At 52.2% G+C, this 23,458-nt stretch overlaps 1 protein-coding gene across 9 annotated transcripts in view; it reads right to left on the reverse strand.

The window, feature by feature from the left end:
* SMARCA4 (SWI/SNF related, matrix associated, actin dependent regulator of chromatin, subfamily a, member 4) overlaps positions 1-23,458 on the reverse strand; it is a 92,518-nt gene that overhangs the window by 26,464 nt on the left and 42,596 nt on the right. For all 9 annotated transcript variants that reach the window (XM_012436084.2, XM_012436088.3, XM_012436091.2 and 6 more), the window contains 11 exons: positions 21,991-22,112; positions 17,772-17,922; positions 15,111-15,274; positions 10,113-10,179; positions 9,432-9,542; positions 7,153-7,395; positions 5,450-5,563; positions 4,680-4,787; positions 3,585-3,671; positions 2,755-2,801; positions 846-1,012 (listed from right to left, as the gene is read on the reverse strand). In XM_012436084.2, coding sequence (XP_012291507.1) covers positions 846-1,012; positions 2,755-2,801; positions 3,585-3,671; positions 4,680-4,787; positions 5,450-5,563; positions 7,153-7,395; positions 9,432-9,542; positions 10,113-10,179; positions 15,111-15,274; positions 17,772-17,922; positions 21,991-22,112 — 1,381 coding nt within the window. The remainder of the gene's footprint in view (positions 1-845; positions 1,013-2,754; positions 2,802-3,584; positions 3,672-4,679; positions 4,788-5,449; positions 5,564-7,152; positions 7,396-9,431; positions 9,543-10,112; positions 10,180-15,110; positions 15,275-17,771; positions 17,923-21,990; positions 22,113-23,458) is intronic.

A 23,458-nucleotide genomic window follows, 5' to 3' on the forward strand; every position in this document is an offset into this window, starting at 1 on the left:
AGAACTCACTCCAGGGCCTCCCTGACCCACTGGGACTGCGAGACCACATGTCCCTCGCTCTATTGGTGCCTCAGCCTCTTCCTCCCGGACCTCCCGTGTGCTGGGGCAGGCGGGCACAGAAATACACACGGCTCTATGGCAGCTGGACCACAGGGCAGGGGGCCGGGCCGAGAGCCTCTCTACAGCAGCTGCTGCTCCTGCCCGGCAGTGCTTGCTTCCCTCCCTCCGTGCTCGCCAGAGTCTGATTCCCGCTCCAGGCCTGACCTGTGGCAAGGTGGCAGCTACTGGGCTGCTACAAATGGCCCAGGGATGGGCATGTGGCTCACAGCAGCTAAATGAGCGCCAGCCTGGGACCTGCCTTTGCTGGGGACACTGAGCAGATGGAAGGGAAGTCAAGATGGAAGAAGGCAGAGCCAAGAGCTGGAGAAAAGTCTCTCCAACATCACCTGTGCACCTGGATCCAGCTGTGCCTGAAGCATGTTTAACCCCTGGGGTTAGAGCTATGTGAGCCTATCGGTGCTTTGTTCCCCTATGTCCACATGGTATGGAATTCTGTCACTTCCAGCTAAAACAGTGTAGGGCACCCATTCCCCAGTGTGCCCAGCATTGCAGTCTGTCAATCCGGGAGTCAAGACATCCGGCATCTGATCCAGCCCCGATGCCTTCAGGGCCCCTTCCAGTGCCGAGTGCCCGAGATGCTCAGCCATAGGCTGAGCCCACTTTGGCCGAGAGACCCAGAGCGACTGGGCCTCACCCTGCCTCACAGGAGGGCATGCCAGCAAGAAGCTTCCGTGGCAGCCGCAATGACAAATCCTACAACTAACGTCTCACTTGCTCATACTCACCATCAAGCCTGAGGTATTTAAAGCCGCGATACGCAAAGTAATCTTCCATGATGGTCATGAGGGAGGTCATTTGGCAGAACAGCAGCACTTTGTGGTTGGTTGCTCGGAGTTTGGGAAGAATTCTATCGAGAAGTTCAAATTTACCCGAGGCTCGGTACAGGTCCAGCCTGGAGTGTGGAGGGAGGCGGGAGAGAAGGCGCAGGATGTTAAACTCGGCACCCTGCAGGCGGGCAAGGCAGGAAATGCATCACCCGCCTCCAGGCCGGGCGCCAGGTTCAAGGGCACAGAGGGGGCTTCCAAAGCAGACGCCACCCAAAGCTTCAGCAAAGCCGTTTCCCCTAACTGAAATAAGCCCAGCCACCCTCACTGGAAGGCGCATCACCAGGGTGGCACATGTATTTCTCACCTAACCCAGACACTCATGAGGATGAAAGGAGGCGCTGTGAGTCACGTGGCCGGGGCAACATGGGGGTGGGAACAGGGCTGCTCTGGGAAGCCAGATCTTATCCTCTCACCCAATAAAGAAGCCCAAGGAGCAAATGCCACACTGGAGGTACCCATGCCCTGCCAGGCCTGGGAGGAAGGGCCATCTTGGCTCCTCACATTCCCTCCAGCCAACAGCCCCTGGTTTATAGATGTAGAAACTGAGGCTGGCAGAGGAACAACGTGAAATGGCTGATCACATGCCCAAGCCAGGCCTCCAGCCTCCAACCCAGGTGTACAGGACCCTGCTACACAACTCAGTATAAAAAAACACATCAAAAAGAATTTGTTGGCTAGGCGGCGGTGGCTCATGTCTGTAATCCCAGCACATTAGGAGGCTGAGGCAGGCAGGCAGATCACAGGATCAGGAGATCGACACCATCCTGGCCAACATGGTAAAACCCCGTCTCTACTAAAAATACAAAAATCAGCTGGGCGTGGTAGTGCATGCTTATAATCCCAGCTACTCAGGAGGCTGAGGCAGGAGAATCGCTTGAACCAAGGTACTGGAGGTTGCAGTCAGCCGAGATCGTGCCACTGCACCCCAGTTTGTCCAGCCTGGCGACAGAGCAAGACTTTGTCTCAAAAAAAAAAAAAGTGTTATGTTTTCATTAAGTGCCTCTCTTCTTGCAAATGGCTTAATGCCCCAGGAGAATTTAATGGAGGCTTCAGCGTAAGAATGTTTTTAGCAAGGTTCTTTGTAATGGTGAAACTCCAGAGACAGCATCCACATCCATTAAGGGCTTAAAGGAGTCTGGGCTGCACCTTACAGGGCATGCTATAGAAAACACTCACACAGTGTAAAGAGTGCCTCTATACCAGTGAACAGAGTTTGGGCTCAGAGAGGTTAGGAAAGCTGTCTAGAGTCAGAACTTGGAGGCAGTAGAGTGGAAGCTGTAAGCCAGGTCTGCCTCAGAAATCCTGTCTCTTGGGGTAATAGTGGTCAGCACTCTGAGCACTAAAGATCTGTGTTCTAGCTGGGTGCGGTAGCTCACACCTGTAATCCCAGCACTATGGGAGGCTGAAGCCAGTGGATCACTTGAGGTCAGGAGTTCGAGACCATCCTGGCCAAAATGGTGAAACCCTGCCTCTACTAAAAATACAAAAAAAATTAGCCGGGTATGATGGCAGGAGCCTGTAATCCCAACTGCTCGGGAGGCTGAGGCAGAAATGCTTGAACCCTGGAGGCGGAGGTTGTGATAAGCCAAGATCACAACATTGCACTCCAGCCTGAGCAACAAGAATGAAACTCCATCTCAAAAAAAAAAAAAAAGGTTTGTATTCTTTGCTTTGGATTCTTCTGTATTTTTTAAATTTTCTGCTTTTGAAGTTGGACAAACATAACAGCAACAATAAAGCCAACAAAACGACAGAAAACCTCTGTGTGGACCACCTGCCCACCCCACCCAGTTGGGAAGCTTCTCACCCTTGGACGATGCCACCAGTGAACCCCAAGTGCTCAGAAAAGGACTCCTGAAAGGGAAGGAGAGAGGGGTCAGTGCCAGACAGGAACGAGTCACCGGGCCCCACTGCGGTCCGCACACACCTCTGGTGCTCAGAAGTCAGAGCCCCCGCACCATGCGCTCAGCATTCACCTGCTGCAGCTCTGAGGCCACACCTGGATGCCAAAACCGTCTTTCTCAGTCCACTGACAACCTTTCCCTCATGCCCCTCCAGTGAAGGAAAGGACATCGCAGTACAGCACTCCTCACACCATGAACACACAAGGACAGCATGGGGCCACGGCCACGCTCAGGGTGCTCAAACTGCCCAGAGGGCTCTCCTGGTGGGTATCACAGGGTCTCCAACGACCCCAACACTTTACACCAAGAAACACGAACACATACATGCTTCTAAGAACCCAGATTCTCAAAGGCACCATGACCCAAAAGAGTTCACTGAAGAGGATGGTGACTCTTGACGCCCTGCAATGTGAAAAAAGCCAGTGTGCCAAAAAGACGCAGCAGGACCCCACTGGGGTTGAGGGGACACGTCCCCAGAGAAGTCTCCAAATGCTCCTGTTCTCTGAGGGTGAGCTTTCAGGGCCTTGCATTCCTATTGCACCTTGCGCCCTAACTGCTGGGATTCTTTCTGTAAGTACTGGCGAAGTGAAGACCAAACAACAAACAGATGTCCAGGCATTACCTAATGAAAAGGTTCAAGTCTACTGCAAAGAGCTCTCCGGGAGGAGCAAGCCAGCTCTGCGCGGGAGCCCCAAGGAAGCAGGCCCTGAGGTCCCGGCTGCGGTGGGCTCACCTCGATATGCTGGAACATGTAGGGGTGGTTGCAGATCTTCCGCAGCTGCATGATGGTATTCATCAGGGTCTTGGTGCCACCTTTGCCCTGGGAGGCAGATGAGAGGGTCCCAAATGGGGTCTTGCCCTCCTGGGGCAGGGCAGGGCAGGGTGGGGTGGGTTTGGTGGATGGGTAGGTGCTGGGAGAAGGGCCATGAGGATCAGTGGCTTTTGGCACAGCAATTAAGAGTGAGGAAATGGCTGGCTGGAGGCCTGGAGGCCCCTAACAAGCCCGGGGAAACACAGGACTGCCTGGCACAACAGAGGGCAGACGGACAGGACAGAAACAAGACTGGCAAAATGCTGAGGTAGAGTACCCGATGCTGTGTTATGCCAGCTTTGTCCTGGGCATTGTGGAGGTCCCTAGAGAGTTTCAGCTAGGTGAGCCATGACTCAGGAGGCTCCCTGGGCTCCAGGGTGAGGAAGGAGGCGGGGGTCGGGGGGTGCGTGATTTGGGCTGGGAATGGAATAGGGAATACACTACTGCTCAGCTCAGGGTAGGAGGGGCCCAGACACAACGTCTTAGCCAAAGTCAATGCCAGGCCGAAGTCAAGGCCTTGGGGACAGAATCAAGGGGTCTGGTGCATTCCCTTGGAGGACAATTTCACTTGTGGTGAGGAGAGCCCGGCAGGTGGGGCCTGGGATTCTCACACAGGCCCTGAAGGCGACAGCCTGTTCCTTTGCTTCACTTAATAACAGAGAGAAGGGGTTCAGAGCCTCGGCTGCAAAGGCTGCTCTTCCTAGCTGGGAAGGGGGGCATTCTAGAACGCTCTAACCCTGCTGGGGTTAGTGTGGGGCCCAGGTTGCCAACTGCAGGAGGAGCCAGTTTCATAAGCAAAGGGAAAGCCACCAGCAGCTGAGTCAGTATGTCCGGACCCGGGCCACCAGCCATCATAACCAGGGCTGACCAGACGCCCTGGGGATCACGACCAGGTCAGGCCTCAACGAGAACGAGGAGGCAAATGGCCCTGCTGGTCAGAGTGCGTTCTGCCCTGCCTGTCAAGCTGCTCGCCTGGACACCCGGAGGGGAATGCAGTTGGGGGACTCCAGAGCCCACCTTCTTGTCCTTCTCGGAGCCATCAGTCAGCAGCACGCCCTTGGCCTGCATGTGGCGGTAGAGCACTCGTTGCAGCGCAGACATGTCGCACTTGATGACGTACTCCACCTGCAGGGGACATGCGATGCTCATGAGGACCCAAGCTGGCCTGAGGCCTGACCCCCACCCAGACGCAGCCCTGATCCCCTGGCCCTGTTACATGAGCTCTGACCAGGGCATATAGGGGTGAGAGTTAGAAGCCCCCAAGGTGGGGAGAAGAGGTAAGATCTGGACAAGGCAGAGACACCAGGGGGATCCTGGGCCAGAAAAGGCTCCTTGGCCACCTTCCGGGGCCTCTCCACAGCTGTCCAGGAAAGAAAGGGCAAGAGGGGCAACTGCGGCCAGGGACCCTGAGTCCATGGGTCTTACTGTGAGGACTGGGCCCCAGGGTGTGGCTGCAGCAGGCCTTGAGAACCCAGAGCCATGACAGGGAGCCGGGGGCCCCTGTCAATGTGGCCAGGAAAGCACATGCAGGCACCTGGCCCCCGACAGGAAGTGGGACTGTGTGCTCTCACCTATCATGAGCTATGTGAGCCTATGAGTGCTTTTTCACCCCTACGGCAGAACAGCAGCATAGGGCTTTACAGACCCAGTAGCGCCATCGCCACCACCAAGCTGGATTGACCGGGACGGGCCCAGAACTGTGGGAAGAGGGCCTGAGCACGCCCAGCCCTGGGGAAAGCCCCCACGTGAGGCTGCTTCCCCGGTGGCTCCCCTCGAAACTCCGTTACCTTTTCGGGCAACTGGGCCTCGACTTCCTTCTTGAGCCGTCGGAGCAGGAAGGGCCGCAGCACTTTGTGGAGACGCCGGATGATGAGAATGGTTTCCTCCTCATTCAGGTCCACCTGGAGTCCCCCAAGACAGGAGAAACACGTGTTACCTCCAAAGGAGGGCGACAGAGGTCTCACTAGAAGGTGCGGATGCAGGGACAGAGTAGACAGGGTCCCGTGGGTGACCCTGCCGTCAGCACGTGGCTCTTCAGACTGCCTTATGCTTTCTAGGGGCCCAGCAGGGCATCCTCTTCCTTAGGAAACTGTGAGGATCTGATTCCCTCCACAGAATTCTTGGGACATGGAACCGCAGTACCCAGGGCACCCTGCTCCCTGTGCCTCACCAGAAAGACCCCCGGCAGCAGGCGTGCTGCCTCTCCACGAGTGACACACACTGGAGTGTCCGCAAAACCCACCCCATGCCCAGCTCACGCCGGGAGCACAGCAGGGGCCAGGCTGACCACGTGGGGCTTACAGAAGGTGATTCACAGGGAGGGCTCTACCATTGGGATCCTGCAGGGACTTTCATTCAGCCTGGGTGGAACCAGGTGAAAGAAACCCTGACTTCCCACGACACCTACCCCTCTACTAAGAAATTTAACTTTTAAGTGTGTTTTAATTTAAAAAGTTAAAGGAAAGTGAGGTGATGCCTGAACTTTCCTTCTGATATGGTTTCCCAGGTAATCTCCTGGCAGAGCTTTTGCTCAGCTCAGAAAGTGACAAAACTGCAGCATGTGATCTTGGCCTTTAGTGTGGGGTTCTCAAGAGTCTAAAAACTGGGGACTCCCTTATCATGAGGATTTGGGGAAAGCCTTGGTTTCTCCGTCACAAAGGTCTCTGCCTTGACCAGCAGCCGAGAGGGCAGAGAACTCATGGAGTTGAGGCCAATGAGGCCCTAGCTGCCCTGGACCTAAGGTGGGAAGAAAGGGGTGGGCCCAGCCATCCCAGGCAGGACACTTTGAGGTAATCTCTGTAGTTCTGCCCACACTTCAGTGTCTGGCTACTTAAAGCCCTCAGCAGGAAACACAGCCCATCTCCCGTTTCAATCTCCAACAGCAAGGGGGGCTCTAGGCTCAGGGATCAGTGCTGGTGTGGGACTGCTCATCAATGAAGCTGCCGGGTCACAGTCTGGCTGATGGTGCCACCCAGACACTGAGACAGACCAGCCACAGCACTCTATGAAAACAACCTAAGACAGAACCTGACCATGTGGCCCCGTTAACCGCCATCTTCCAACCTTCCCACTGCCGTAAGGGTGAGTTCTGAGGGCTTCACTGCCCTGAGGGTGAGTTCTGAGGGCACCTAAAGGGGCTTACAGGATGCTGTGCCTCCAGCTGTGCTCTTCACACCCTTGCTGGACCCACAGCTGCCTCAGGGTCATATTCCTCACTGTACCCTCTCTGCACCTGGAGCACAGGGTCAAAGACGCCCCAAGCATACTCAGGTTCATTGTCATGACCTCTGCCCTGCTGCCCTGGGGCCCTTGTGGCTGCCCAGCCTTGGGTGCCGGGGCTCCCCTGCTCCATGCAGGTATGGACTCTCGCCAGGTACCCAGCACAGGCCCAGCCAGCTGTAGCAGGTGCTCAACGCGCTCTGATGCACTCTGACCACCAGAGTCGGCTACACCCAGAACCGTAAGCGTGAGCACAGCTGGGCTCACCCACCTTTTCCCCGGTCATGGCAAATGGTGCATTGAACCACTGCTCAAAGGTGCTGCAGCTCTTGAAGATGGTGGGCAGCAGGAAGTTCAGCAGCGCCCAGAGCTCAGGGAGCTTGTTCTGCAGCGGCGTGCCTGTCAGCAGCAGGCGGCGGGGCGCCACGTAGTGCGTGTTGAGCACCTGCGTCAGCTTGCAGTGGTGGTTCTTCATGCGGTGACCTTCGTCCACGATCATGTACTTCCAACGGATCTGAGGGCCCCAGAGCAGGCAATCAGGAGACAGGGCAGCAGGTGGTCCAGCACAGGGGGAGACTCGCCCACCCTGTGCCCAGGAGCCAGGAAGGCTCCAGGTAGAAGAGCACAGCTGGTTGGAGAGCACAGGCCTAGCGCCCCCCGGGGCTGACTCGCCAAGTTCAAGCCACACAACGAAGCCTCAGGAAGCCTGGGTAGAGACAGGCCCATGACCCCTGACTATGTCAGGGGAACAAAGTGAGGTGCAAAAAGTCCTCTGCTTCCCCCAGAATCATGCATATTAATCTACAGCACAGAAAAATGGGCAGTACATTCTGGCATAAGATACATCTTGCTGACTGGGGTTTGTCCTGCTGGTGTGGAGGGTCTCAGGGAGACTGGGTTGGTGACAGGTACATTTCCAACGAGCAGGCTGTGATTCAGAATGTGTGATCCACGGGGTAGGGGCCACGCCACAACATACAGGGTCATGCGGGTCGGGAGGGGGTGCAGTGGCCGCACTCAAGGAGCACTCCCACTACAGGGCGATGACATCAACTAAGCCATGGGCAGGAGGCACGGGGATTCCAGACCCTGGTTCTTGGGCCTGTGAAGGGCCTGGCTTTGTACAGTCAGCAGGGGTGAGTTGCAGAGGAGTACCTGCAGCACAGGCCTGAGGGAAGAGCCTGTACATGGGATACCCAGCACCCTGGGCCTCAGTTTCCTCCCTTGTTGGCTCAGGGATAAAGCACCCATTCCTTGGAAGGCAGAGGCAAGAGAATCGCTTGAACCTGGGAGGCAGAGGTTGCTGCAGTGAGCTGAGATTGCTCCACTGCACTCCAGCTTGGGTGACAGCCATGAGACTCTGTCCCAAAAAAAAAGAGAAAGCCCCAGCATTGTCACTGTAGCCAAGCACTGAGAGGCAGGGTGACCCGTAAACAGCTCCTCCATCTCTCCATCCTTGGGTCAAGAACTCTACTATTAGGCCGGGCACAGTTGTCTCTTTGTGAGGCCAAGGTGAGAGGACTGCTAGAGACCAGAAGTTTTGAGACCAGCCTGGGCAGCACAAGCAAGACCCTCATCTCCACAAAAAAAATTTAAAAAATTAGTTGGGTGTGGTGGCATGCACCTGGATATAGTTCCAGCTATTCAGGAGGGTGAGATGGCAGGATCACCTGAGGCCAGGAAATCAAGCCTGCAGTGAGCCATAATCGCACCACTGCACTCCAGCATAGGCAACAGAGTGAGATTTGGTCTCAAGAAAAAAAAAACCAAAACCCAAAAAATTCTCTACTGTTCAACACTCACTTAGCTGGATGTTTAGGGATGAGACGAGGTACATCTTTATGGGCAACCCCTTCTCAAATGAGGAGCACGAGTTTTGAAGGCAGAGGACTATGTTTTCTATCCAGGGCATATTCTCAGTCATTACTGATGGCCACGCTAGGATTCCCTTCACAGTTTCATCCCAGAAGAGGCTCCCAGGCCAGTAGGACACTCACAGAACAGCCCGACCCAGCTGCCCAAGGCCAACAGGCAGTCATGATGCTGGGCCTTCAAGCTCTCCTCCACATGCTGAATCTCAGCCCACAGCCTGTGGTGAGAAGCCAGGGCCACAGGGAGGGATGGCCAAGGTGATGAGAAACAGCAGGACACAAGGCCAGCCTGGCCAAGACCCCACGGGGACCCTGCAGGTGGATCAGGAGGTGACGTGGTGCTGAGGCTCTCTGGGCAGAAGCCCCGAGAGAAGGCAGAGCACCCCAGCTTCTACAACCCGGCTTCTACGCCCTGGCTTCTGTGTAGACGGTCCCAGATTCTGGGCCTGACACAGGCCAGGCTGGAGATAGTTAGGGACGTAAACCCTAGGTCGCCCCACCTGGGCCCTTCCCCTACATGGACAGTTGTCTTCACGTGCATGCAGGTGGCACTCCAGGAAGTTATTGTAAGGGCTTTGGAGAAGATGGGCAGCGTGACACACATGTAAGCATCGTGGTCAGGCGGCAGCCCCTGAAGCACGTGACCCATGGCCTGGGGTTTCCCATGAGGACACGCTACCTTGGCGAGGATGTGCTTGTCTTTGATGATGTACTCATACGTCGTCAGCAAGACGTTAAACTTCCCGCTCCGGAGCTGGGGGACAAAGGCCCGTCTTGCGGCAGGGGATCCCTGCAAGTGAAGCAGGATACACAGTTCAGCTTTTGGGGCCGGGTGGCCAGGTGGAGAGGCACAGGCACCCCCTGCAGCTGTCCAGTGACATGGTGGGAAGGCTCATCCTCACCAGAGGTAATGAGGAAAGGTGCTGGCAGGGCCGCTGGCCCATCCCAGACCTCACCATACAGAACATGCACCGCAGGAAGAAGAGGAAGCAGCACAGGCCAGCGGCGGCCGGGGCCTGGGGGAACAACAGGGCATGCATCGCCATCCGCGCATTCTTGGTGGCTGACAGGCTCCTCTCTTGCCAAGTCCCCATCTCAGTCTCCCAAGCTGGCCTCTGAGTGCTGGCCACCACACTCACTCCTGCCTCCTCCCCCAATGAGCGCTTTGTCCCTGCCCAGTCCCAAATCCCAGACCTATGAGACTGGAGTTCCAGGCTGTGGACCCAGCATTCTCCCCAGGTTCACCATCCAGAGGTATGTGTGGACTTCCCACCCGCCACCACCTGCACCTCCGTGCTCCTGCCCCGCCTACGCCATGCACCGCAGCAAGAGAGAGGAAACCTCTGCGGCTGTGACCTACCTTGTAGGACACCTTCACCACGGAGGGGGCCCACTTGTCGAACTCGTACGCCCAGTTGGACAGCGTTCTGACGGGACAAGGAAGTGAGAGTCAAGCGCTAGTCTCTCATCAATGGCTCACTGTGCAAACCCACAGCCACTGACTGCCAGGGGCAAGGCCAACACCGCCACAGCCGTGGTGAAGGCTGGGGACAGCTCTTGAAAGAGCGTGGCGAGCAGGGGACTCAGCAGCCATGCGTTTCCGCTGCCCTTTGCCCTGCCCACTCTGCTGGAACCTGGATGAGGCAAGGGAGGCAGTGCAGTCTTCTTGTAACTACAAGGTAAAGAGCCTGAGGGCTGGAGTCACCCAAGAAAGACTGGACAGAAACCTGGGGGAGGCTGGGTCCCCAATGGCATCTTGGAGCTACTGGGCCTGACCCCGCACTTCCACTGACTTAGGAACAGCAAAACCTCCCTGGAGTGATGGGGACAGTCAGGACACCGAGGGAGAAGCCGGAGGTATGGGGAGTATCTGTAGTGGAGGGAGAAGAGCCAGGAGCAAGGGTCAGGAGGGAACTGAGTCGGAGACGGAGGTCCAAACAGAGGCAGGACAAGCAGCTCATGGCAGGAAGCGGCAAGTCCCAGTAAGAGGTCTGACATGACCAGAAGCCTGTACACTGTAAACATTCCCTAGGGCGCGGGCCCTCTTCTGGCACACAGGAGCTGACGCTCCACAGTGTGGACACCTGCCCAGGTGGGGTGCAATGTGAAAAGACTGCAGGCGCACCCACGACACAACCTCACTGAAGCAGGGGAAGGAGCTGACCTCCATCCCCCTGGAAATGGAGTCTGACTGAAATCTGGAGGCCTGAAGACACAAGGAACTGGCCCCAAAGCCTGCACCCTAGTGGGTCAAGATGCTTCTTGGGGGTATGGGCTCACTACTCTGAAAGTACTGTCCAGAATGCTGAGAATGGGCAGACACAGGGTGGAAGTGTGAGAAGGAACCAGTGGTCCTCACTCAGAGCCACAGACAGTAGCATGAACTCATGTTCAGCTTAACACAGAAACAGATGACGAGGCAGAGAACACCTTTTAGATGGGTGTGCACATAGCATCAGCATGCAGGCAGCAGACACGAATCTCCTAGAGCTGACCACTGAGAGAGCCCGGGAGCAATGACACCCCAGAAGCAACGGGCCCATCCAGGACCCAGGTCTTGGTTCCCAATAAGAGGGGAAACCAGGGCTCCTTGGAGAAATGGCTGACTCCAGGGAGAGGGCAGGAAATGGACTACATGAGCGTGCAGCATCTCTTGGTGCCAAAAAGCAAGAAAGTCCTTGAAATTCACCACAATGCTGGGGGCGTGTCACAGGACAGAGGAGCAAACTGAAAGAGTTCCCAGAGACCAAAGCTGGATGAATTTGAGCCAGAAAATGAAAAACCCAGCACTGGTGCAAAGCCTGGAGTATAAAATAAATATCAATGGGTCCATACTCATATTAAGAAATGACAGAATAAATTCATAGAGGAAACACTATTCTTCCAGGGAGAATTCTCCCAGGCCAGATCTGAAACAAGTGAAGCAATGAAATACATGTTTGTGCCTGTGAGTCCACACTCCTATAATAATTACCCAAACAAGCACATGGGGAAGAAGGGACAGCTCTTCCTAACAGTGGAATTCCAATTAATTTGTAGAGAAGGGCGGATAGAAACAGGTAACCATGTATTTGGCAAATCCTATTACTTTATCAGGCAAAACTTATCCAACATTTGCTGCTATAGTTTGGGTATTTGGCGCCTCCAAACCTCAGGCTGAAATCTGATTTGGAGGTGGGGCCTTGTAGGAGGCATCTAGGTCATGGGGACAGAACCCTCATGAATGGCCTGTACTGTACTGGGGACTGGGGGATGAATGAGATCTTGCTGTATGAGCTCCTGTGAGAGCTATTGTTAAAAAGAGACTGGAACTCCCATCTCCCTCACCTCTCCCCCCACGGGATCTCTCCCCACTGGTGCCCCTTTGCCTTCTACCAGGAGTAGAATCTGCCTGAAGCCCGCACCAGATGCTCAGTCTTCCAGCCAGCAGAATCATGAGCCAAATAAACCTTTTTTTTTTTTTGACAAAGAGTTTCACTCTTGTTGCCCAGGCTGGAGTGCAATGGCACGATCTTGGCTCACTGCAACCTCTGCCTCCTTGGTTCAAGTGACTCTCCTGTCTCAGCCTCCTGAGTAGCTGCGATTACAGGCATGCGCCACCACACCCGGCTAATTTTTTTTGGATTTTTAGTAGAGACAGGGTTTCACCATGTTCATCAGGCTGGTCTCGAACTCCTGACCTCAGGTGATCTACCTGCCTCGGCCTCCCAAAGTGCTGGAATTATAGGCGTGAGCCACTGCACCCGGCTAAAGCTCTTTTCTTTAACATCTAGCCTCAGGTATTCCTTTATAGCAACACAAAATATAGTAGGACAGATGCTAAAATTATTGGAGAAACTAGGAACAGAAATGGGATATTCACATAAAGTTGAAGTGCGTTCCCAAGCGATAGTTATTAATGACAAAGTGTAAATCCTCGGTTTACAGCGGGAAACCCAGCAGGTACCTGGCATGAGAGACCGAGGCCTCAACATCACATGCCTTCCCCAAAGGCACATCAAGCAGGGCGTGACATCACTCCCTGGGATCGTGTCAGACAAACCCAAACTGAAGGAAAGTCTACCAAAGGTCCAACAATAGTGTCAAGCTTGAGAAGGACAAAGAGGAAATGAGGAACTGCCACAGACATGACCGTGTGGAGTCCTGGACCAGAACAAGGCCACTCACGCAAAAACTGACAAGATTGGTAAATAAGGCCTCTGGTTTGCTAATAGAATTATGTCTATGTTATTTTCCTGGTTTTCATAATTGTCCTGGGGTTATGAAAAAATTGGGAAGATGGGTGAAGGGTGCATAGCAATTCTTTACAGAAACTCTACAATGTTTTATATGAATGAGATCATTTTGGTCGGACATGGTGGCTCACTCCTGTAATCTCAGCACTTTGGGAGGCCGAGGTGAGTGGAACACGAGGTCAGGAGTTCGAGATCAGCCACCTAACCGAAAATGGTGAATGGTGAAACTCCAACTCTACTAAAAATACAAAAATCAAAAATAAATAAATAAATAAAATAAAATAAAATAAAAATACAAAACTTGTTGGGCATGGTGGCACATGCCTGTATCCCAGCTACTCAGGAGGCTGAGGAGAATCACTTGAACCTGGGTGGCGGAGGTTGTAGTGAGACGAGATCATGCCATTGCCCTCCAACCTGGGCGACAGTGCGAGACTCTATCTCAAAAAAAAAAAAAAAAAAAAAAGAATGAGATCATTTCAAAATGAAAAGTTTAAAAAAAATTTCTTCTGTAAGTAGATAACAAAGAAAACAAAATTTAAAGCAAAACAATTAGCAACTAAAACCCAAGGCTGCAGAACAGCACCCTGGAGAGCGCCATTCCAGTAGACAGTGATCTGAGACTTCTGAAAAGGACGGCACCCATCAGCCTCTGGGGGAAGAGGGGCAAAGGCAGAGCTGGGAGTGAGGTGGGTGGAGCTGTAAGGAACAGCATCCAGACACAGACAAGGGACAGAGCTCAGGGAGGTGCAGCGAGAGGGAACTCTACAGCAGTCTGAGTCTAAGCAAGAGGGGAGGTGAGGCCACCTGCAGCACTGTGGCCAGGACGCCCTGCTCCTCCAGGGCAGTCTGTTTCATGCCATGTGGGAAGCCAGGGAACAAAACAAAGAAATGGCTCCATGGTAAACCTAGGAGGGTTCTGGGGTCCCTCGCCTTTCCTCTAGTCTTCCCTGCAATGGTCAGGAGTCAGGCCCACCCTATGGAAGTGGGACCCATGGGGCCCAGAGGTCTTACAGGCATAAGGCCATTTTGCCATGAGCTTGGGGCATGGACATGCAGCTTGCCAGCCTGCTGCAGATGGGGGTGCGCTGCTGACGTGCAGCAGCACTGGTCCCAGTGAGTGCCTGGTTGGAGTTAGGGGCTGTGCTCTAAGGCCAGACCAAGTGCCGTGCTGAGGTCTGGCCAATCACAGCAGACTAATCCCCAGGCCAGTGACTGTTTGCGTGCTGGACATGTGACCTGAACTGGACCAGTAAAAGCCAGCCCTGGACTTTCTGGGAAAACCCTAGGCAGTTCCCCCTTTTGGTGCAGGCACTGAGCTGCGTAGAGGGACGTCCAGAGAGGTGGGTGGGGGTGAGCTCTCGGTTTGCTGGGAGAGAAAGGCCAGAGGAGCCAGGCAGTGGCAAGTGACAGCCTCTTAGGGTGTCCAGATCCCACCAAGTCCCAGCACCTGGGCCAAGCTGGGATGTGCCCAAGCACTCTGGTGCCCTGCACATAGAAACTGCTTGTTCAGTGGAGTCTAAATGGCCTCACCCTACTTTTCTAGTGTGACATTCTTGTCCCCTGCGACTCCCCTATGTGGACTTTGCTGGTTGTGGGACTTGAAAAGGACACCAAGGACATCCCAGGAGAGGGACCCCACGTCTCCCCAGGCGTGGAAGGGACTCTCAGTCATGCCCTCACTTGCTCCTGGATCCAGAGGCAGGCTGTGACAGGTGGAGCTGTGCACACCCCGGAGGCTGGTGTAGCAGTCCTCACCCCCAGTAGCTCAGGATGACACTGTGCTTGGAGACTGGGCCATTACAGAGGCAGTAAAGGTAAAACAGGCCATTAGGGTGTGCCCTCATCCAATCTCACCAGTGTCCTTATAAGAAGAGATGAGGACACAGACACGCACAGAAGGAGGACCACGTGAAGACACAGGGAAGGCAGCCTCTGCAAGCCAGGGAGAGAGGCCTCAGGTGGAAGCAATGCTGTTGACACTTTGAACCTGGACTTCTGACCTCCAGGAAAATAAATTTCTGTCATTAAGCCACCTCGTTTGTGGTATTCTACTGTGGCAAACTAACGAACACAGGAGCATGTGAGTGGCCTATGGGGTGCTGCTGGCGCCAGGTACTCACGAGAGAGGCACGATGATGAGGAAGGGCCCATTGATGCGTTTGTGCTCCATGAGGTACGTGATGAGCGCAATGGTCTGGATGGTCTTCCCCAGGCCCATCTCGTCGGCCAGGATGCCGTTTAGGTTGTTGTTGTACAGGGACACCAGCCACTCCAAGCCTTTGATCTGCAAGGACAGACACGGCCACGCCAGGACTGAAGGCTGAGTTGGACACCAGAGGGTTCCCCACACTTCAGAGACTCAGACAACACCACCAACCACGAGTTCTGCCCGAGCCACATCCCACCCACGACTGCCTTTACCGAGTGTATTTCCTCTGAACCAACCCCATCCTTTATCGATTAGCCTCATCCTTAGCAATAACGTCTATGAAACTGCAGAGTGACTGTGCTAATGATGGGTGTGTGTAACATTTCTGGTGCACATCTGAACAGCTCATTCCAACTGTTACACTGTCCGCCTGTTCCTGCTTGACAATGACCCACACAGCACACAGGAGAAACCTGCCCACACCACAGGACACTTGCACTCAGGAAACCATGAGGGCTTCAGGGTGACTTAGTGAGGAATTCACGGACTAACCATCATTTCATGATTAAGGGAGAAAATTTCCAAAGCCTGGGAGCTTCCTGAAATACAGGTATCAAATAGAAGACTATTTGCTAACTGAATATAATGTTAGGAAGGAAAATTTGGAAATTTTCATAATGGCTTGAGGAAGTAAGTTCTGGTCAAGTTCTAATTATTTTTTTTTTTGAGACGGAGTCTCACTCTGTCACTCAGGCTGGAAGACAGTGGTGCGATCTCGGCTCACTGCAACCTCCGCCTCCCAGGTTCAAGCGATTATCCTGCCTCAGCCTCCCAAATAGCTGGGATTACAGGCATGTACGACCACATCCAGCTAATCTTTTGTATTTTTAGTAGAGTTAGGGTCTCACCAAGTTGGCCAGCCTGGTCTCGAACTCCTGACCTTAGGTCATCCACCCAACCTCAGTCTTCCAAAGTGCAGTGAGCCACTGCACCCAGCCAAGTTCTAATTCTTCTAATTGCATGGGACTCTTGGAAAACTCCACTGACCATGAGATTTGCCTTCGTTTCATTGTTGTTTTACAGAGATGGGGTCTCGCTATGCTGCCCAGACTGGAGTGCAGTGGCTATTAACAAGGACTATCTCACTACGGATCAGCATATCAGTTTTGACTAATTTTTAAAATACTTTTGTAGAGGCAAGATCTCACTATGTTGCTCAGGCCCATCTTCAACTCCTGGGCTCAAGTCATCCTCCCATTTCAGTTTCATAAGTAGCTGGAACTATAGGCACATGCGTAGATTGCATGTTGATATTAGCACAAAAGGTTGGAGAGTTCTCTTTAAGAAAGTTGGAGCCAGGTGCGGTGGCTCACGCCTGTAATCCCAGCACTTTGGGAGGCCAAGGCGGGCTGATAACCTGAGGTCAGGAGTTTGAGACCAGCCTGGCCAACATGGTGAAACTCCATCTCTAATAAAATTACAAAAATTAGGTGGGCGTGGTGGCATGTACTTGCAGTCTCGGCTAGTTGGGAGGCTGAGGCAGGAAAATCACTTGAACCCAGGAGGAGGAGGTCACAGTAATGCCATTGCACTCCAGCCTTGGCAACAGAGAGAGAGACTCTTGTTTAAAAAAAAAAAAAGAAGGCTGGGCGCGGTGGCTCACGCCTGTAATCCCAGCACTTTGGGAGGCCGAGGCGGGTGGATCACGAGGTCAAGAGATCGAGACCATCCTGGTCAACATGGTGAAACCCCGTCTCTACTAAAAATACAAAAAATTAGCTGGGCATGGTGGCGTGCGCCTGTAATCCCAGCTACTCAGGAGGCTGAGGCAGGAGAATTGCCTGAACCCAGGAGGTGGAGGTTGCGGTGAGCTGAGATCACGCCATTGCACTCCAGCCTGGGTAACAAGAGCGAAACTCCGTCTCAAAAAAAAAAAAAGGAAAGAAAGCTGGGAAACAGGGATTCCCAACCTGTTCTTTTGTTGGAATTATACTGGTTGTCTTGTGGGGCCTTGTAAATGAGCTCGGGAGGTAGGCCACATTAAGAGGCATTACTCCACGAATAGCTCTGTTTCTTGACTGTTCCAAGTCAGGACCAGGTGAAAAGCTTCAGATGCACTGTCTTTACACCCTCACACAGGACTTCACCCCAGAAGAAAGAGCTGAGTCCAGGGCTGCCAGCTCCTAGTGCTAACCTCCTGCCACTCGCCGTTTCACACCACACAGAGCTCAGGTAACCTGTCCTGAGCATGCAGATGCCCAGACCTTGGCTCCAGCCCTGGATGAGCCCTACGCGCGGTGTGATGCTAAGGAGCTGCTGCACCTCTCTGCACCTCAGGTGGCCCCATCTCTGCGGCCCCTGCCATGTAAATGGCTCCCACTCTGCCTGGCCCATCAGGCACCCAGTAGACACTGACTTTCTGCAGTTTCACTTCCTCCTGGCAGCTAACCTACCAGACCACATCTCTGCTTTACACATGGGGAAACTGAGGCTCAGAGAGGAAGAGTGCATTGCCCACAGACAAAGAGCAGAAGGCAAACTCAGGTCTGCCTGAAGTCCGCACCCCCCACCACCTGGTAACACCTGCACCGAGGCAGCTATGTGGTGGCGGCCTCCCCACCCCACACCTCACCTGATACTGTTTGAGGACACCATTGACCATAAGTGCCGACTGCTTGTCCACTCTCTCGGTGACAGCGTGGGCCACAGCATAGTAGGACTGCAGTCCACGCGCAAGGGCCTGGGACACGCCGTACTCATCATCGACATCTTGCTTGGCATTCCTGGGAGTGAGATGGAAGCGGCAGGTGAGGACTCACGTTCCCACCTGTGACAACATACTCGTTCCTGACATAAACTCTGTGGAGTAACCCTTTCTGCCGAATGACCTGTGGCCTGCACTGTAACATACACACAGGTGCAGCCAGACAGTGTGAGACCAGACAGGACAGCCCACGCTAAGCCTGAGGGACCCAGACTGGACTCCTGGGAGCTCTGGGTCCCGACTGCACACCACAGAACTAGGATTCTGTCACTCAGATGGGCACAGTGGCTCACACCTGTAATCCCAGCACATTGGAAGGCTGAGGCGGTAGATCACTTGAGGCCAGGAGTTCGGGACCATCCTGACCAACATGGTGAAACCCCATCTCTACTACTACAAAAAAAAACACAAAAATTAGCTGGATATGGTGGTGCATGCCTGTAATCCCTGCTACTCAGGAGGCTGAGGTACAAGAAGCACTTGAGCCCGGGAGGCAGAGGCTGCAGTAAGCTGAGATCGAGCCACTGTACTCCAGCCTGGATGAAAGAGCAAGATTCTGTCTCAAAAAAAAAAATGCTGTCACTCGCCACAGCACAGAAAGAGACGCTGCATCTAGCCAGATGCTTATCATATAACCCACCTTTCTAATAACAATTCACGAGACTAAAGGTGAAAAGAAACACAGGCTGAGCAGATACATACAAAACCAGAATTGTTAAATGTTGGCAATTCTGTGGTCTAAACTGAACATTTTTCTTTTCTTTTATTATTTTTTTTAAAAGATGGGGTTTCACCACGTTGGTCAGGCTGGTCTTGAACTCCTGACCTCAGGTGATCCGCCCGCCTTGGCCTCCAAAGTGCTTGGATTACAGGTGTGAACCACCACACCTGGCCACATTTTTCCTTTAAAAAGTGACTTTGGCCAAGCGAGGTGGCTCACACCTGTAATCCCTGCACTTTGGAAGGTAGAGGCAGGCAGATCATGAGGTTAAGAGATTGAGACCATCATGGCCAACATAGTGAAACCCCATCTCTACTAAAAATACAAAAATTAGCTGGGCATGGTGGCACATGCCTATAGTTCCAGCTCCTCGGGAGGCTAAGGCAGGAGAATCTCCTGAAGCCGGGAGGCAGAGGTTACAGTGAGCCAAGATCGCACCACAGCACTCCAATCTGGTGGCAGAGTGAAACTCTGTCTCAAAAAAACAAAAAAAGTGACTTTTGACTACCTAAATTTATTGCTATGTTAGATATGTATGATCTAACTTTTATCTTTTATTTTATGCCATGCTTTCTGTTATTATCTCTTACAAACCGTTCATAGTGGGTTCTGTTTTCTTAGCTTAGTGGGTTGTTCCCCTGTATGTTTCTTCTGTTGATTTCCAAGTATTCTATCTTCGTTCTGGTGTTTGCCTTCATATCTATAGTGTATGTAATACCCTCGATCGTCTCTTGCTTTTTTTTTTTTCAGACAGACTCTCTGTCTGTTGCCCAGGCTAGAGTGCAATGGTGTGAACTAGGCTCACTGCAGCCTTGTCCTCCCCTGTTTAAGCAATTCTCCTGACTCAGCCTACCGAATAGCTGGGATTACAGGTGCCCACCACCACACCTGGCTAATTTTTGGACTTATATTAGAGATGGGGTTTCACCATGTTGGCCACTGGTCTACATGTTGGCCACTCCTGATCTCAAGTGATCCGCCTGCATCAGCCTCCAAAAATGCTGGGATTATAGGCGTGAGCCACTGCACCCAGCCCACTCCTGCTTTTGAATAAAATCCATTAATTCCTTCCCATAAGCAATAATGAGATTAGTGTGTTAACTGTGATATGTTACAAGAGCAAAAGATGAGAACAATAAGCTAAATGCCTGCCACCAAAGGACAGGCTAAGAAAATGTGAACATAACATAACGCTGTAAGACTCTGCCAACTGAAGACCAGACTGGGAGCACTCTGCACGAACACAGGATTAACTCTGAGAGGGAAGGTTCAGTGAAAATAGCAAGGTGCACACCAGTGTACACTTGAGACATGTATGTAAATGAAAACACAAAAATGGCTGGGCGCGGTGGCTCACGCCTGTAATCCCAGCACTTTAGGAGGCCAAGGCAGGCAGATCATGAGGTCAGGAGATCAAAACCATCCTGGGCAACACATTGAAACCCCATCTCTACTAAAAATACAAAAAATGGACGGGCACAGTGGCTCACACCTGTAATCCCAGCACTTTGGGAGGCTGATGTGGGCGGATCACAAGGTCAAGAGATCAAGATTATCCTGGCTAACACAGTGAAACCCCATCTCTACTAAAAATACAAAAAATTGCCAGGCGTGGTAGCCCACGCCTGTAATCCCAGCACTTTGGGAGGCTGAGGCAGGCAGATGACGAGGTCAAAAAGATCAAGACCATCCTTGCAACATGGTGACACCCCATTTCTACTAAAAATACAAAAATTAGCTGGGTGTGGTAGCGCACACATGTAGTCCCAGCTACTCGGGAGGCTGAGGCAGGAGAATCGCTTCAACCTGGGAGGCAGAGGTTAGAGTGAGCCAAGATCGCGCCACTGCATAACAGCCTGAAAACAGAGAAGACTCTATTTCAAAAAAAAAATAATAATACAAAAACTTAGCTGGGTGGTCAGGCGCGGTGACTCATGCCTGTAATCCCAGCACTTTGGGAGGTTGAGGCGGGCAGATCACCTGGGATCAGGAGTTGGAGACTACCCTGACCAACATGGAGAAACCGCATCTCTACTAAAAATACAAAATTAGCCAGGCATGGAGGTGCATGCCTGTAATCCCAGCTATTCAGGAGGCTGAGGCAGGAGAATCACTTGAACCTGGGAGGCAGAGGTTACAGTGAGCCATGATCATGCTATTGCACTCCAGACTGGGCAACAAGAGCGAAACTCCATTTAAAAAAAAAAAAAATTAGCTGGGTGTGATGGCGCATACCTGTAATCCCATCTACTCGGTATGCTGAGGCAGGAGAATTACTTGAACCTCTGGAGGTTGCAGTGAGCCGAGATTGTGCCACTGCACTCCAGCTTGGGCAACAGAATGAGACCTCGTCTCAAAAAAAAAATAAAGATAAAAAATAAAGACAAAAGGCCAGGCGCGGTGGCTCACGCGTTTAATCCCAGCACTTTGGGAGGTCGAGGCGGGTGGATCACGAGGTCAAGAGATCGAGACCATCCTGGTCAACATAGTGAAACCCCGTCTCTACTAAAAATACAAAAAATTAGCTGGGTATGGTGGTGCGTGCCTGTAATCACAGCTACTCAGGAGGCTGAGGCAGGAGAATTGCCTGAACCCAGGAGGTGGAGGCTGCGGTGAGCCGAGATCGCGCCATTGCACTCCAGCCTGGGTAACAAAAGCGAAACTCCGTCTCAAAAAAAAAAATAAGATACTTTGGGAGGCCGAGGCGGGTGGATCACGAGGTCAAGAGAACGAGACCATCCTGGTCAACATGGTGAAACCCCGTCTCTATTACAAATACAAAAAATTAGCTGGGCATGGTGGCGCGTGCCTGTAATCGCAGCTACTCAGGAGGCTGAGGCAGGAGAATTGCCTGAACCCAGGAGGCGGAGGTTGCGGTGAGCCGAGATCGCGCCATTGCACTCCAGCCTGGGTAACAAGAGCGAAACTCCGTCTCAAAAAAAATAAATAAAAAAAAAAAAAAAAAAAAAAAAAAAGATAAATAAATAAATAAATAAATAAAGACAAAAATATGCACATTTTGCTTGCTAATGCATAGAGCATCTCTGGAAGATGACACACAAGGCTCGAAAGTTTCCCCAGAAAGGGTAGTGGACAGGGAGGGAACTGGGGGGTGGGGAGGGTTTCTGCCGCACACCCAACTGTACCTCATAAGCATGTGGTGAACCTGTGAATGCATTTGTTCTATTAAATTCCTATCAAATATATAAAATGTGAAGTAAACAAATTTGGTCTCTGTGGTTCCACAGTGGCAGCTGGCTGGACAGTGCTGAATGTCATCTCGTGACAGGCTGGGATTCTAGCTACTCCCACCAGCGTCACCTCACAGGAAGCTGGCACACAACAGTGCATGTTGGGACTCCTTACTCAATGATGTGCCGCGCGTCCACCTCAGAGACGTCGTCGCTGTCTGGATCTGGAATCTTCTTCTTCTCCTCCACGGGCAGGGTGGGAGGCTGCGCTGCCTGTGGCTGCTCCTCCTCCTCCTCCTACCAAGAGACAAGCCCGTGTCATTTCAGGTCATCCCCCACAAAGGGGGGATGGGGCTCCCATGGAAAGAATGTCATTTTAGAAGTAAGTGATCTTCTAGCAGCCCTCGCCTCCTCTACCTATCCTGGAATCTGTGATGTTTGTTATTTACATCTTCCTTTTAAATTATTTATTATTATTTTTTAATATACGGGAGTCTCGCTATGTTGCCCAGACGGCTTCAAACTCCTGGGTTCAAGTGATCCTCCTGCCTCAGCCTCCCCAGTAGCTAGAAATACAGATATGCTCCACCATACCCAACTCAAATTTTAAAAATTTTTGTAGATATGGGGTCTTGCTATGTTGTCCGGGCTCAAACTCCTGGCTCAAGCAATCCTCTTGCCTCTCCCAGTAGCTGGGACTACAGGTAAATGCCACCACACCAGCTATATCTTTTAATGTTCAGTAAATCATTTTTTGTTGTTGTTGTTGTTTTGGGGGGCACACAGGGTCTTGCTGTCACTCAGGCTGGAGTGTAGTGGCGCTATCTCAGCTCACTGCCACCTCCACCACCGGGACTCAAGCCATTCTCCCACCTCAGCCTCTCGAGTAGCTGGGACCACAAGCGTGCAACACCACACTCAGCTAAATGTTTTTATATTTTTGGTAAAGGCAGGGACTCGCTACGTTGCCCAGGCTGGTCTCAAATTCCTGAGCTCAAGAATCTGTCTGCCTCGACCTCCCAAACTGCTGGGATTATAGGTGTGAGGTACCGCACCCCACCCCAACACTTCTTTGTAAGGCTATCTCAGGGTATTTTGTACTTTTATTACTAATTAGAAGTAGATTCTATATCCCTCCTAACCCCCTATTACACAATGAACGTTACAGATTTATTCTCTGCTAATCTACTAAAGCAGTTTTTCAGTTAATTCTCTTGGATTTCCTACATATTAAATATCTTAGAGCCTGCCACCATGCCCAGTTAATTTTTGTATTTTTTAGTAGAGATAGGGTTTCATGATGTTGGCAGGCTGGTCTCGAACTCCTGACCTCAGGTAATCAACCTGTCTCAGCCTCCCCAAGTGCCAGAATTACAGGCATGAGCCACCACGCCCAACCTTAAATGTCTTAGAGCCAACTTTCAATATTTATTGCTTGTAATTTACTTCCAGCTTTACGGACAAGTCTCAACCATCTACGATATGTCTAATAATACTGGCGAAAATAAGTTTCTCATTTCACTGAAAGTTATCTATGAACTTGTTTAAGCATTAATGTTGTGCCACGTATGGCTTTCCAGCCTTCACTGGGATTTTGCATAACACACATTGATAAAATACACATGAATGAATTTCCTTACCTT

This window comes from Aotus nancymaae, unplaced genomic scaffold, assembly GCF_030222135.1.
Source record: "Aotus nancymaae isolate 86718 unplaced genomic scaffold, 86718_ANA_hifiasm-v0.15.2.pri h1tg000028l, whole genome shotgun sequence".
Classification (NCBI taxonomy): domain Eukaryota; kingdom Metazoa; phylum Chordata; class Mammalia; order Primates; family Aotidae; genus Aotus; species Aotus nancymaae.